The sequence below is a fragment of the Dama dama genome, chromosome 27, assembly GCF_033118175.1.
Source record: "Dama dama isolate Ldn47 chromosome 27, ASM3311817v1, whole genome shotgun sequence".
In the NCBI taxonomy this organism is placed as follows: Eukaryota; Metazoa; Chordata; class Mammalia; order Artiodactyla; family Cervidae; genus Dama; species Dama dama.
In genome coordinates this window covers 3,549,610-3,565,641 of record NC_083707.1, presented here as the reverse complement: position 1 = coordinate 3,565,641, position 16,032 = coordinate 3,549,610, and the positions used below count along the sequence as shown (strand labels likewise).

The window sequence follows — 16,032 nt, the reverse complement described above, 5'->3', positions numbered from 1 at the left end:
GTGCTTTTTTTTGGGTCCTTCCTCAGATTTCGTAGTTTTCTCTCATTGAGTATCTGGCTTTCAGAGGTGATTTGTGATATGAGTAGCATGTTTTATAAAGTTTCTTATGATTAACTTCTGAATGCTGCTGAAAATATTAGGTTGGTACAAAAGTAATTTCGGTTTTGCATTGCTGAACTTTGCTGTTTGATAATGGAATATATCAAATGATATATTCAAATGATAATGATAACCACATTCTTATATAAGTGTGGTTATGTTATACATCATTTTAATGCACACTTACTGCTTTATGTATTTTTCTAATAATTTATTACTGCTTCTTTTATATTTATTTTAGACTAGGGAAATGATGTTAGACAAAAAACAAATATGAGCGTTTTTCTTATTCGAGTTCAAAATGAGTCATGAAGCAGCGGAAACAACTCACAACATCAACAACACATTTGACCTAGGGACTGCTAACCAACGTATCATGCAGTTGTGGTTCAAGAAGTTTTGCAAAGGAGACAGGGGCCATGAAAATGAGGAGCCCAATGGCTGGCCATTGGAAATTGACAAAAACCAACTGAGAGAATCATCAAAGCTGATCCTCCTACAACTACGCGAGAAATTGCTGAAGAACTCAATGTCGACCATTCTATGGTCATTTGGCATTTGAAGCAAACTGGAAAGGTAAAAATAGGTAGGTGCCTCATAAGAAAGTGAAAGTGAAGTCGCTCAGTTGTGTCTAACTCTTCATGACCCCAAGGAACATCCATGGGATTTTCCATGCAAGAATACTGGAGTGGGTTGCCATTTCCTTCTCCAAGGGATGACAGAAAATTTTTTAAAATCATCATTTTGAAGTGTCATCTTCTTTTATTCTATGCAACAAGGAACCATTTCTTGATTGTGATATGTGACAAGAAGTGGATTTTATGTAACAACCAGCAATGAGCATCTCTGTGGTTGGACTGAGAAGAAGCTGCAAAGCACTTCCCAAGGCCAAGTTCAGTTCACTTCAATTGCACAGTCGTGCCCAACTCTTTGTGACCCCATGGACTGCAGCACATCAGGCTTCCCTGACCATCACCAATTCCCAGAGCTTCCTCAAACTCATGTAAATCAAGTTGGTAATGCCATCCAACCATCTCATCCTCTGTCATCCCCTTCTCCTCCTGCCTTCAATCTTTCCAACCATCAGGAGAGTCAGTTCTTCACATCAGGTGGCCAAAGTATTGGAGATTCAACTTCAGCATCAGTCCTTCCAATGAATATTCAGGACTGATTTCCTTTAAGTTTGACTGGTTGTATCTCCTTGCAGTCCAAGGGACTCTCAAGAGTCTTCTCCAGCACCACAGTTCAAAAGCATCAATTCTTCGGTGCTCAGCTTTTTTATAGTCCAACTCTCACATCCATACATGACTACTGGAAAAATCATAGCTTTGACTAGGCTGACCTTTGTTGCCAAAGTAATGTCTCTGCTTTTTAATATGCTCTCTAGGTTGATCATAGCTCTTTCTTTCAAGGAGCAAGTATCTTTTAATTTCGTGGCTACAGTCACCATTGGCGGTGATTTTGGAGACCAAGAAAAAGTCTGTCACTGTTCCCATTGTTTCCCCATCTATCTGCCATAAAGTGATGGGACCAGATGCCATGATCTTCATTTTTTGAATGTTGAGTTTAAAGCCAGCTTTTTCACTCTCCACTTTCATTTTCATCAAGAGGCTCTTTAGTTCTTGCTTGCTTTCTGCCATAAAGGTGGTGTCATCTGCATATCTGAGGTTATTGATATTTCTCCCAGCAACCTTGATTCCAGCTTGTGCTTCATCTAGCGCAGCATTTTGCATGATGTACGTTAAATTGCAGGTAAGTTAAATAAGCAAGGTGACAGTATACAGCCTTGATGTACTCCTTTCCCAATTTGGAACCAGTCCATTGTTCCATGTCCAGTTCTAACTGTTGCTTCTTGACCTGCATACAGATTTCTCAGGAAGCAGGTCAGGTGGTCTGGTATTCCCATCTCTTGAAGAATTGTCCAGTTTGTTGTGATCCACCCAGTCAAAGGCAGAAGTCAATAAAGCAGAAGTAGTTATTTTTCTGGAATTCTCTTGTTTTCTTTGATGATACAATGAATGTTGGCAATTTGATCTCTGGTTCCTCTGCCTTTTCTAAATCCAGCTTGAACATCTGGAGGTTCATGGTTCACGTACTGTTGAAATCTGGCTTGGAGAATTTTGCGCATTACTTTGCTAGCATGTGAGATGAGTGCAATTGTGCAGTAGTTTGAACACTGTTTGGCATTGCCTTTCTTTGGAATTGGAATGAAAACTGACCTTTTCCAGTCCTGTGGCACTGTTGAGTTTTCCAAATTTGCTGGCATATTGAGTGCAGCAATTTCACAACATCATCTTTTAGGATTTGAAATAGCTCAACTGGAATTTCATGACTTCCATTAGCTTTGTTTGTAGTGATGCTTCCTAAGGCCCACTTGACTTCAGACTCCAGGATGTCTGGTTCTGGGTGAGTGATCACAACATCATGGTTATCTGGGTCATTAAGCCAAACTTGCAACAAAAAAAGGTCATGGTCAGTTTGGTGGTCTGCTGCTGGAATGATCCACTACAGCTTTCTGAATCCCAGTAAAACCATTACATCTGAGAAGTATGCTCAGCAAATCAATAAGATGCACCGAAAACTTCAATGCATGCAGCTGGCATTGGTCAATAGAAAGTGCCCAATTCTTCTCCAAGACAATGTCCAACCACACATCACACAACAAATGCTTCAGAAATTGAACGAATTGGACTACGAATGTTTGCCTCATCTGCCATATTCACCTGATCTCTCGCCAACTGATGGCCACTTCCTCAAGCATCTCAACAACTTTTTGCAGGGAAAACACTTCCACAACCAGCAGGATGCAGAAAATACTTTCCAAGCATTCATTCATTTTATGCTATGGGAATAAACGAACTTATTTCTCGTTGGCAAAATGTGTTGATTGTAATGGTTCCCATTAATAAAATATGCTTGAGTCTAGTTATAATGATTTAAAACTCATAGTCTAAAACTACCAACTAAACACTAAGTTGGTCCAACTAACACTAAATTGGTGTTTGCACCAACTTAAAAATACCCAGAAGTGGCCCCTGCCCCATGAGGTCCGTGCTCTGTCCTACAGGGATGCAGAGTGAGGGTGACTGTGTTTGGGTCCACAAGGGCCTGCGTGCCCCATGGGATGACAGTCAAGTGGGCATGGGGCACCAGGAACAGTGACAAAAGTGACCAGACACCAAAGCCTTGACTTTTATTCTACAAACAATCATGGACGTGCATCTTCAGGACTCACGTTTCTGTCCATCATCAAGACTTCCAACCCTTTCCGTCTCAGCTTAAACTAAGATACTCACAGTATGAAAGTTTCATGGAAACTGTCTTTAGCATAATAAAAACAAGTAATTTATCCGATCAAAGAATGTCAACAGCATGTGCAGTGTCATTTGTGTGGTGACAAATTGTAACTATCCTTCCCAGAAAGAAGGGCTCAGAGTTGAGGGGAGGGTGTTGCAGGAAAGCACCTGTGTTTCATGTGTTTAATGTGCAGCTCCAGGACTATCGCTCTTGTCCTTTTAGACGTAGATGCAAATTAGACCTAACACAGTGGTTATCACAGCAGTTATTACTGCTGCTTCTCCTCTCCTGCATGTTCGGTGAGTGCGGTGGGAGAACAGAGCATTGTGAAGGAGGGGTGCTGTGAGCCTCAGGTTTGCAGACATCCATGACAGTACCACTAATCATCACCGGAGTCGGACATGTGATGGAAGCTATGATATTACAAGTGAATTGATTCAGAGATCAGCTGGGTGGGGTGAGAAACAAAGCCCTCAGGACACCTTCAAGACATCATGTGTCTTGCATGCTGAAGTCCCACAGGGGAGGCAAGGAGGCACTCACTTTCCCACGAGGTTGGAAAACACAGGTGACCTTGGATTATGAAGTATCTACGAGGTTTGGGTTTGAAAGGTCGTGGGATCCTCCAGTGGTCTCTGACAGACCCTGAGCCGTGTGTATGTGAAACAGGCTTAAGTTAGCTCAGCTAAGGAAATAAGATCTAGACCGAGACCAGTAGTCACATCGAAAAGCTGAATTTTAGCATAAAACTCTCCTGTGAGCATATGAAACACATTCATTGAAGAACAATAGCAGAATCCAGAATCTCTACAACCTAACATTCACAATGTCCAGGATCAGTCCAAAATGACCTGTCATCTGAAGCATCAAGAAAATGGAATTTGTTTTCAAGAGGAAAGAGAAGCAACAAAGCCATATCTCAGTATGAACCCAAGATGGAACCCACAGGCAAGACTTTAAAATGAATATTATAACTATTGTCTGTGAAGTAAAAGAAGTATGTTTTAAATAAATGGAAAATAAGACATCTCATCAGAGATACTGACACAATTTTTTAAAAAAACTGAAACCCCCCAAAATTTCTGAAATAAAAATTTCACAGGAATAGACTTAGCTGGAATAGATGACTCTTGGCAACCCCAAGGACTGCACGGTCCATGGAACTCTCCAGGCCAGAAATACTGGAGTGGATAACTTTTCCTTTCTCCAGGGGATCTTCCCAGCCCAGGGATTGAACCCAGGTCTCCCGCATTGCAGGTGGATTCTTTACTAGCTGAGCCACCAGGGAAGCCCAGTGAAGTGGGAGGGCTGTTCCTTCCACAGTTGTTCAGATCCCTGCAGTGTGGCTGTGACAAGCAGGAAGTGACAGGACCAGGACATGTGTGCAATGCCCAGGGGGCTGTGGAGAGAAGGGCCACCAATGGCCCAGGGCCAGGCAAGGAGGCCCCCTCCTAGGAAAAGGGACACTGGACACCAGTGGCTGCTGGGGACGTGGGCAGGGTGTGTCAGATATGGCATCTCATTATTGAGACAATGGTATTGTGACTAGAAAGATTCTCAGACTTTAAAATTATGGGTAGAAAGACCTTGTCAACCACACAGCTGTTGATACAGAACAGACTTACTGATTCCAAATTCCGGCCAGCTATAACAAGACTCCAAAGAGTAGCTTGATTCCAGTTTATTCTTTAGCTAACCCTTTGAAACTCTCTACGAAAAGTTATTAACTGCATTATTCCATCTATGGCTCATTACAAAGCAGTAATTGAATGAGTGGTTTAAAGGAAACTATGAATGTTCTAAAACTATGAATGCTCTACATTGATCTAAACAGCCGGATTCCAAACAACCTGAAATTCTTTTTCAAGTTATCAGGATTTCCTGAGTACGGTTGAAGTTACATGTGGCAAAAAAATAAATGCCATGTATATACGTACCCACTCATAAGCATGCACACACACATTTTTTGTGGTTGACTTAAATTCTTTCAGACTATGAGAAGCTAGAATAAGTTACCCCTCAAAAATAATTAGTTTTAAATTATGAACTTGCTATAATGTGAGAGCCTTAAGTGGTGAATTGAAAGAAAACCTTATTCTAGTCCCCCCCCCCCCCCCCCGCCCCTTATCTTTACCATCTGAGGGTGGCTCAGACGGTAAAGAATCTGCCTGCAATGCAGGAAACCCAGGTTCGATCCCTGGGCCAGGAAGATCCCCTGCAGAAGGGAATAGCAACCCACTCCAGTATTCTTGCCTGGAGAATCCCATGGACAGAAGAGCCTGACGGGCTATAGCCCATGGGGTCCAAAGAGTTGGACAGGACTGAGCGACCAACATTTTCACTTTAAGTGGTGAAATGAAAAAAAACCTGATTGTTGTAGTTACATTTTTCTCCTTTATAATTAAAGGTGCTTAATCTTTCCCCTTTAAAATATATTTCTATTCAAGGAATGAAATATGATGTGTTTTAGTGAAGCTGGGATCTTCTGAATCCAGATGTATGTTAGAGGGCGTGGCAGTACACAGACTTTTTGTTTAACTTCACTATCCCTTGAGTCCTGGAGAAGGAAATGGCAACCTACTCCAGTACTCTTGCCTGGAATATCCCATGGACAGAGGAGCCTGCTAGGCTACAGTCCATGGGGCCACAAGGAGTCCATTGACTGAGGGACTTCACTTTCACCTGTTGAGAGAAAAAATGCATTTCTCTCAAGGGAGAGTTCCATGAGAGCAAAGCAAAGAAAGCATCAGTAAGAAATCATAAATGTTAAAATTGTCCTATAAAAGATATATTTAAAGATGGATTTTTACAAGATTCATTTTTTGGTGGTAGTTTTTTTTTTAAACTGATCATTACAATTTGTTGTTGTTTAGTTGCTAAGTTATGTCTGACTCTTTTCCAGCCCAGTGGACTGTAGCCTGCCAGGCACAATCTTCAGAGTTTTTTTTTTGCTCATTGACTCCCTAAAATAATTTTGAAAAAGTATGTATTCATTCACACACTTTGTGTTGACAGTTTTTATTGTAAGTGTAAATAGTTACAAATGATGCATCTTTGGCATTTAAGTAAGTATTTACATTTAAAAACAGAACTGTGACATCACTCCTCCAAATGCATGGAATGGCATTTAAGTTCCACCATTTGATAACCTGTCATCCATTTTTAAAAATACATAAGGAAGCTCTTCAGTATTTGAAAATTTGCCTTTCTTTTTGCTGAATTATAATTTTTGAGAGGTAAAACAACTTTTATGAAGATAAATAACAAAGACGTGACAAAATTTTTATTCAAGTAACTAAGAGGGAAGATATGGTGTGAAAGATATTAAGAGCTGTTCAGAGTATTTCAGGACCACGTGTTTAGATGCAATTTAACACAGGAATGTTAGGGTGAGATTGCTGGGTTATCAAAGTGGTTAAAACCTGTAGGACAATAAACTACACCCTTTAGGGTTGTTGGGAGTGGTTATGTAGCTGGAGTAACAGTGTCAGCTGTTGAGAGTGGTTCCAGCTTGTTGGTGTTAACGATATCAGTTGAAAATGGTTATCTAGCCGGTTGGTGTAAACAATGTCTGCTGTTGACAGTGGTTATCTAGTTGGTTGGTGTAACAATGTCAGTTGTTGAGGGTGGTTATCTAGCTGGACACTCAAGCGTGTCACGCTATTGTGGCAAAAGGCGCTGGCCACCAGCTGGATTCGTCACCGGGTGCGCACGGGCGGGGCGCGCAGGTTGCGCACTGCGCTAAGGAGGTGGGCCAGGTTCCTATGTGGCAAGGCCCTCAGTGCCCTCCATCTGGCTCCCAAGAAGGCCTCCCCGGGCAGGGTCACAGCGGCCGTGCAGCATCCGCCACACTCCAGACCAACAGGTCAGCGCCTCGGCCCAGGAGCGCTCAAGAAAGGCCTGCCTCCCGCCTAGATTGGACCACACGGCTTCCGCTCGGGCCTTCCCCGCACAAGGACGTCATTGGTCGCCGACGGGGTGGGGGGTCTCTGAACTCCACCACCTCCCTCTCACGCCCTCGCCGCGGAATGACGTCACCGGGCCCTGCCGCGCCGGGGGCGGGGCCTAGGAAAGCCTCCGCCCCCCGCACCTCACCTTCGCGGATGGTGTCATCATCGGGCCCCGACGCGTGGTGACGCCATCAGGCCTCGACGCACGGTGGAGGGGCAGGGCGCGCGGGCGGTGCCTCAGCCGGGTTGGCGCTGAGGGGAGAGGGCGGGGAAAGGCGGTGAACCGAGGGGGATAGGGGAGGGGCGAGAAGGTAGCGGCCAGAGCATGGCGGAGCAGATCCCTCTGTACCCGGTGCGCAGCGCGGCGGCCTTGGCCGCGGCCAACCGCAAACGCGCGGCCTACTTCAGCGCAGCTGGGCCCGGGCTGGGGGCCGACCGGCCCAGCAGGTAACGACGGGGCCGCCCCAGCTTCCCGCCCCGGCACCCTTCCCCGCTGGCCCGACGGGGGCCGCTCTGGCGCGCCTGGACCTGGGGAGGGCGTCCGCGCTGCAAGGGGGCCCCCGCCCCGGAGCGCCCCGGCCGGGCTCGGCGGAGAGAGGGGGTTGCCTCGGGTTCGGGGGCTGCTGCCTCTATTAGCGCAGGCAGAACGGTCCCACGTCTCGCAGTTGTTAGTCTCCGAAACTTGCAGCGTCTCCGGGAGATCGTGAAGATGGCAGACACAACTCCCAGTGAGGCTTAGAAATGCAGACCTTGTTGGGAGTCACTTCACAGGTGGAAGAGCACGTGAAGACATTTCTGTTTGTTTCCTGAGAACACTTTTTACTTAAACGTATATCTACAAAGTACCTTTTGTTGACAAGAATTTTTGCTCTTTAACAATGGGAAACGGAGATTCAGAAAGGTTGAATTGTTTCATGTGAGCACAGTTATTAAAGTGGTAGAATTTAAAAGCGGAGACCTTTGATTTAAAATGGAAATCTCATACCCTAGTTGGATTTAGTTCGTATTTAACTTCTTACCCAAAGGGGCGACTACCCCATGATACAGTGGTTAGGAAAAGAAACCTATAAAAAGGGGAAATAGTTGTTAAAATTTTATTTCTGAACGATTGTAGAAGTAGTCTGCCTTTAGCACACAGAAAAGGTATAGATTTTAGTACCCAGTTGCTTCAGGAGTCAAGTTTTAGAATAATTTTTGGTTTGGACTGTTGGAGAGGCCATATACTCAAAAGAGTACATATTATAATGTTACAGAGCTGAATTGAATCTTGGTTCATTTACATACTAGCTGTTTGATCTTAGGTAACTTAATCTGTAAGCCCTAATTTCCTCTGCTGTAAAATGGGGGCAATATTTTTTCTTGTAGAATTGTTGAGGGTACAGGAGGAGTTAGTAAGGAGCCCTGTTCCTCTTATTGTTCGGCCCTGAAGTGAAGAGGTGTGGTTTCTCCTTTCTTCCCTGTCGTTACCTATAAGAGTAACTGTGTTAGTAATCTTCTAAGTAGTTGATTTTAGGAGATATTTTTTGAAAATGTGCCACCTCTTTCACAATAGATTTCCCTCAAAGTTCTCATCTGCCAGTTTTTGCCTTATACATTTTAAAGCTCAGTAATGTGGTGTATATACATTTAGGATCTCTGTGTCTTCAGGCAGATATTTCTTTCGTTTTCGTCTCTGGTAACTTTTTTTTTGCTCTGGAGTCTCCTTTAGTAGACTAGTGTGGCCACTTCTGCTTTTTGTGGATAAACGTTTGCATCGTGTTAACATTCAGCCTGTCTGTGTTGAGTTTGAAGTGGGTTGCCGTTGGATTGTGTTTTTCCATTGTTCAGTGTGTCAGTCTCTGTCTTTCGTTGGTGTGTTTAGGCCACTCGAGGTGATTGTTGATACATTAGCGTTTAAGTGCGCCACTATATTTATCTGCTTTTCTGTTTCTTACATTTCTCTTCTTGCCTTCCTTTTACTTGAATGTTTTTGTGATATCGCTATAGTGTTTTTTAGGGTAGGCCTTTGTATAGTTTTTGTAGTGCTTGCTCTGGGTATCACCATAGTGTATTGGTATTAGTATTTTACTATATGGAGTGATTTGTGGAAACTTGGTTTCCGCAAATTTTGGTTCCTTTACTTCCCTTTCCCCCCCTGCAGTTTAAATGTCATGTCCTTATATATGTATGTGTGTTTGTTGGATTGTGATGTAAACTGTATTTTTTAGATAAAAAAAAGTTTGCAGGTCACTATAGTTAAATTAGACTGGCAAATAAAAGCACAAATTAACTTCACAAAAAATCATGTCCTGAGTATCTGATGGTGTTAAACTTTTTGTTTAAATTATCAAGTATGGTTTATAAGACTTGTGATGGTAAAGATAGCTTATTGAACATACCCATATTTTTACTCGTTTTGTTCTTCCTTTCTGCTGTTCCAGGTTTCTCTTTTTTTTAATTTCCTTTTTGTTTTAGGACCTTCCCATAGGCAGTCTTGAGATTTCATCTCATGATGTCTTTATTTCTCATTTATTTCTGAAAGATAGTTTATTGGATAGAAAATTCTTTGTCGATACGTCTTAGTACCTGAAAACTCTTGTTCCACTTCCTTCCAGCTTTCATAGTTTCTGATTAGAAGTCTGCTGTCATTCAAATTGATGTTCTCTCATCATTTTTCTTTGGCTGCTTTCAGGTTTTTTCTGTCTTTAGTTTTCAGAGGGTTAATTATGAGTATCTTGGTATGATTTCTTTGGGTTTAACTTGTTTTGTAGTTGGCTAAGCTTCTTGAGTCTGTTGGGTTTTGTTTCACCAAATTTAGGGAGTTTTTAGTAATAATTTCTTCAAGTACTCTTTCATACACACCTCTTTCTTATCAACTTTGAGGACTCCAATGATACAGATGCTGGATCTTTTGTTAGTCTTAGATAATTCTTCTGGGCTTTTTTCCCCCAGTGCCTATTCTCTGTGTTCAGACTGTGTAAATACTATTTATTTGTTCTCAATTTCCCTAATTCTGTCCTCTGTCATTTTCACTCTACTGAGTGACTTTCACTTTCACATAGATCCCATCCAGTGAAGTTTTGTTCCTAATATTGTATTTTTAAGTTTTATAATTTCTGTTTATTTGAAATTGATTCTTGAAGCATTTTTATGTTTGGTGCTTGAAATAATTGTTACACCATTCTCTATCTGAGTTAATCTTAGGATTGATGTCAGTTGGTTGTCTTTTCTAATTCACATTGTCAGTGTTTTGATTCTTTGGATGATGGATAGTTTTTGATTGTTTCCTTGATACTTTGTCTTTTATATTAGGAGAATGCAGGGCCTATTGATATCTTTTATTCTAGCAGATGATAACCCTGTTTAGATTTAGCACATAGGTCCTGGCCTACCTTTGTTGGCCTTAGTTCCAATGACAGTTTAATTCACAGGGCCTCTGTGCTGATTTTTGGTCTGTTGGTTTATGTCATGCTACCACAGCTCTTACTTGTCTCTCTCTATGCTGCCGAGGAGAAGGGATTTCCCCAGGCCCAGGGTCTCTTGGTGAGAGGTGGTGGTGTCATCCCATATGGTTGACGAGACTGTGTTGGATGGACAGTAGCTGTAGCTGTTTCTCTCCATCTGTGCTCTCTGACTTCCCTGGTGTGTCTTGGTGGGAGAGAAGACTCCGCACCACTGTGGCCAAGAGACTCTCTGTGACTGAATCTTTTTTGCTTGTGCCCCTGCCTCCTCTGGCATCTTGAGGAAGATGAGAAGCGTTTCAAGCCATGGATAGAAGCCATTTCCTGAGCTGGCTGTTTCTGTGTTTGTTGATGCTGCCTGCTCCTGCCTCATACCCCCATTCCCCCCTCCTCCCAATGAGGGAAGGGAGTCTCAGGCTCGCGGGACATGGAGACATCAAGGAAGGCCATATGTCTGAGGCCTCTAACCTCTTGTTGTGGCAGGGCCCCTAACCGGTGCCACCTGGATGCCCCTGTGTCCCTGGGTGAGATGTGGGAGTCTCAGGCCAGTGGGGTAGGACACTACCTCCTAAGGCTACTTGTCCATCTTGTCTTGCTGGTGGTGGACTCTCAGGGAAATAAGGGCCTTCCTAGGCTGCCTTTTCTTGCTAGGATGGAGTAGGCAGTGCCGAGCCTGTGTCCTTCTGTTGGGTGGGGTCTCATAAGGTGTCCTCCCACTGTGTTCCTCCAGGTCTGGGTCCCCAGTCCGCCCAGCTCTCTTCCTCTCACTGCTGCATTCTCACCACCCTTCAGAGCTCTCCTGGTTGTCTCTTGCTTTATTTCCAGGGTTTGTATTGATTGATAGTTGTGTTTAGGGAAGAGCAGCAGAGGGAAATGGTTTGTGAATTAAAAATTGTGTTCCTGTATTATTTTGTGAAGTTTGTTTTGGTTGTATTTTATCATGGTGACATTTATGTATTGTTTAAAAAGTTAATTGGTGGTGAAAGGCTTATGATAGTCACTGGCTCTCTACCAGTGACCTTCTCCCCAACCTCTCATTCCACTGGCAATTACTTTGTACTCTTTTAACTGTTTCTTGTATTTACAAATTTCCATTATTACAGTTACTGTATTCCTGACTTGTGTCAACATCTGAAATGACTTGACTTCTAATTCAGTTCAGCTCAGTCATGTCCAACTCTTTGTGACCCCATGGACTGCAGCCTGCCAGGCTTTCCTGTCCATCACCAACTCCTGAAGTTTACTCAAACTCGTGTCCATCACATTGGTGATGCCATCCAACCATCTCACCCTCTGTTGCCCACTTCTCCTCCCAGCTTCAACCTTTCCCAGCATTTTCCCAACTCTTTTCCAATGCATCAGTTCTTCTCATCAGGTGGCTTTCTAATACCTTCCTTGATTTCAACTCCAGCCAGGACAGAACAAGATGCTCCTGCCACGCTCGTACAGTACTCTGCTTTCCCTCATAGCACAGAGTGTGCTTGACTAATTGTTCATCTTCTCGTTAGACTTTAAATTCCATGAGTAGAGTGGCAGTGATGGACAGATTTTACCCTAGTACCTGGCCCCATGAGATGAGTGGGGAAGTGTTTTCTTCTCTTTCCCTTTCTGGAAGACATTTTGTAGAGTTGGTGTTATTTCTTTAAATGTTTGGTAGAATTTTCCAGTGAAACCGTCTGGACCTGGAGATTTCTTTTTAGGGTGTTTTAATTTAAAATTCAGTTTCAGTTATTGAGCTAGTCAAAGGTTCTGTTTTATATTTGGTGAATGGTGATAGTTTGTGCTCATGACTAGTTGGTTCATTTTATCTAAGTTGCTGTATTTACGTGTATAGACTTGTTTGTAGTATTCCCCTATTTTCTTCTTGCTTTTATTGCATTCAGATGTTGGTGGTTTGTGTCTTTACTTTTTTTTGTTGTTCTTTCTTGCTAAAGACTTGATCTTTTCAAAGATCCATCTTTTATTTTACTTATATTTTCTAATTTTCTTCTTCCAACTTCATTAATTTCTGCTGTTTATTTTTTTCTACATTTGTTTACATTATGTTCATTTTTCTCTTCTCATTTCTTAAGGTGAGAGCTTGGATTATTAATTAGGGACTTTTCTTTTTTAATGTAAATATTTATTGCTGTAAATTTCTCTCTTGGCACTGACTTACTTGTGTCCAACAAATTCTTGTGTTTTGATTTTCTCTGAGACATCCTCTCTGACCAGTGGATTGTCTAGAAGTGAGTTTGGAAAATTTACTGTTATCTTCTAGTTACTAAATATCTAGCATGATTTTTTTGTGATCAAAGAACACAATTTGTATGATTTCAGTTAATCTAAATTTGTTGCAGTTTGTTTTGTGACTGAGGATATGATCTATTATCAGTAGGAATTGTGGGGCTCTTGAAAAGAAAGTACTTTGTGCTGTTGTTGGGTGAAATGTTCTGAAATGCAGTTAGATCCCATTAGTTAATGGTGTTGAGTTCTTCTCTCCTTGCTGGTTTACTGTCTGGTTTTTGAGGGTGGATAGTTGAAGTCTCTTGACTGTAATCATGGATTTGTCTGTTTCTCCTTGTAGTTTTATCAGTTTTTGCTTCACATGTTTTGCAGGTCTGTTTTTGGTGCATTCATGTTGGGATTGCTTATATTCTTGATGGACTGACATTTTTATTATTATGAAATTTTTGCTCTGACGTTTTCTTTAACTGACATTATTATAGCCACTCCTGCTTTCTTTGGATTGCTTTTTATTGGCACATAATTTTCCATCCTTTTACTTTCAACCTGCTTTTATTAAAGTGAGTTTCTCTTCATTGATATGTGGTTGGTGATACTTTTTATCCACTCTGCCATTGTGTGTCCTTGAGCTGATGCATTTAGAACATTTACATTCAGTGTAGTGATTGATTAGTTAGGGCTTACACCTGCCATTTTACTTTCTGTTTTCTCTTTTGTTTCTCTCTTTTCTTTTTCCTGCCTTTTTTAACAGTCACTTGAGCATGTTTTAGAATTCCATTTTGATTTACTTGTGGTGTTTTACTTTGGATCTCTCTGTGTAAACACTATGTAGCAGTAGTTCTACGTGTTATATTATACACATATAACTCGTCACAGTATACTCCTGTTGATGTTTCATCAATTAGAGTAAAGTGTATAATCCTTATCTTACATCCTTTTATTCCCACCACTGGTAGTGTAATTATAGGCATATCTTGTTTTATTGTGCTTTGCAGGATTTTTTTTTTTTTTTTGACAAATTGAAGGTTTGTGGCAACCCTGCATTGTCAGTTGATGGTTAGCATTTTTAAGCAATAAAGTATTTTTCAGCTAAGGCATGTACTTTTTTAAATACATAATGCTGTTGCACACTTGGTAGACTTCAGTATATTGTGAACATAACTATTATATGTACCAGAAAACCAAAAAATTTATTTGACTCACTTGATTACCATATTTGCTTTATTCCAGTGGTGTGGAACTGAACCTACAGTATCTCTGAGGTATGCTTGTGTCTTGTAAAATTATATGTAAGTTTTACATATATGAAAGTAGTTACATATTTCCCTTACATACAGTTAGAACTGCTCATCAGTGTTAGAAGTTTTGCTTTATCTCTCAAACATAATTTAGAAAACATAAGAGGAGAAGGACAGCTTATTATAATGATTCATATTTTTGCTACTTCTGTTGTTCTCTTATTTCCTGGTATACCAAAACTATTTTCTTGTTTCTGTTCTGTTTTAAGAATTCCTTGGCTATACTTTGAAGATGGGTCTGCTGGAAACAAATCTCTTAGTTTTTCTTCATCTGAGGATGTCTTATTTCCCCTTCATTCTGTAAGGATATTTTAATCATATATGCAGTTTCAGGTTGACAGTTCTCTCAGCACTTGAAAAGTGTTATGTCACTTATTTTTGGGTTCCATGATTTCTGATGAGAAATCTGATGTCATTGGAATAATTTCCATTGTAGGTAAGGTATTTCTCACTAATTTCAAGCTTTGTCTTTGGTTTTCAGTAGTTTGTTTTTTATGGGCCTTAGCATAGGTTTGAGTTTATACTGTTTCACTTAGTTTCTTGAATCTTTTGTAAGTTAGAAGTTTTCAGCATTTATTTATTTGAATACTTACATTTGGACCATCTTTTATCTCCTGATATCTAGTGACATCTTGTGAGAGCTTTTCTTTTAGTCCCACATAGTCATGAGTTCTGTTCATTTGTTTTAAGTCCATTTTCTGTTGAGATTGGGTGATTTTTGTTGTTCCATCTTCAAGCTCATTGATTTTTTTCCTTTGTCTCCTTCATCCTGCTCCTGAGCCTGTCCATTCAGTTTTTATGTCTGTCTTTTTTTTTCTAGCTTCAAAGTTTCCAGTTGATTCTAATTCATATTAGCTGTTTCTTTGCTTAGTTTTTCTAATTTTTTCTTATGTTTCAAGCATGTTTATATTGCCCATTGAAGCACTTTAATGATGAATGTTTTAAAACTCATTAGATAATTTCAGCATCTGAATCTTTTTCATGTTAGTATCTTTTGAGTCTCTTCTCATTCGGGTTGAGGTTTATTGGTTTTTGGTATGAGTGATTTTTTTATTGTATCCTGAACATTTTGGTGTTGTGCTATAAGGCTGTGGAGAAGTAAATGGCAACCCACTCCAGTACTCTTGCCTGGAAAATTCCATGGATGGAGGAGCCTGGTAGGCTACAGTCCATGGGGTCACAAAGAGTCGGACACGACTGAGCGACTTCACTTTCTTTCTTTCTGTAGTTCCTTTTGGAGAAGGAAATGGCAACTTACTCCAGTGTTCTTGCCTGGAGAATCCCGTGGGCAAAGGGGCCGGGTGGGCTATAGTCTATGGGGTTGCAAAGAGTTGGACATGACTAAGCAACTAACACACACACACACACACCTTATTTAAGTCTTCTGTTTTATCGGTCTCTTTTAAAAAGAGACTCATGCTGAGAACAGATGGCTATTGTCTGATTATCTTTAAAATATTAGTGTGTTTTTTGGTAGAGGAAACAACATTTTTTTTTTTAAGTGTTAGTTTTCTCATTGAGTATCTACACATATTTTTCTCTGAATCTAAAAAATTTTACAATTATTATGATAAATATTTTACTGTTTTCTGTGATGATTTGTAATTAAAAGCTTTTTTTAAAGTACAAAATGATTCTTAAGATAGCATTTATCAAAGTACCCAGGTCCAGGATTCCTTGGAATCAGAGACATATTCTTACAATACATAGCATTTCCTTTCA

General features: G+C 41.0%; 1 protein-coding gene across 6 annotated transcripts in view; it reads left to right on the top strand.

Annotated features, from left to right (window-relative positions):
• Nucleotides 1-7,646: 7,646 nt before the first annotated feature.
• ATP9B (ATPase phospholipid transporting 9B (putative)) overlaps nucleotides 7,647-16,032 on the top strand; it is a 166,296-nt gene continuing 157,910 nt past the window's right edge. For all 6 annotated transcript variants that reach the window (XM_061131112.1, XM_061131110.1, XM_061131109.1 and 3 more), the window contains exon 1: nucleotides 7,647-7,793. In XM_061131112.1, the coding sequence (XP_060987095.1) occupies nucleotides 7,672-7,793 (122 nt within the window). In that variant the 5' untranslated portion in view covers nucleotides 7,647-7,671. The remainder of the gene's footprint in view (nucleotides 7,794-16,032) is intronic.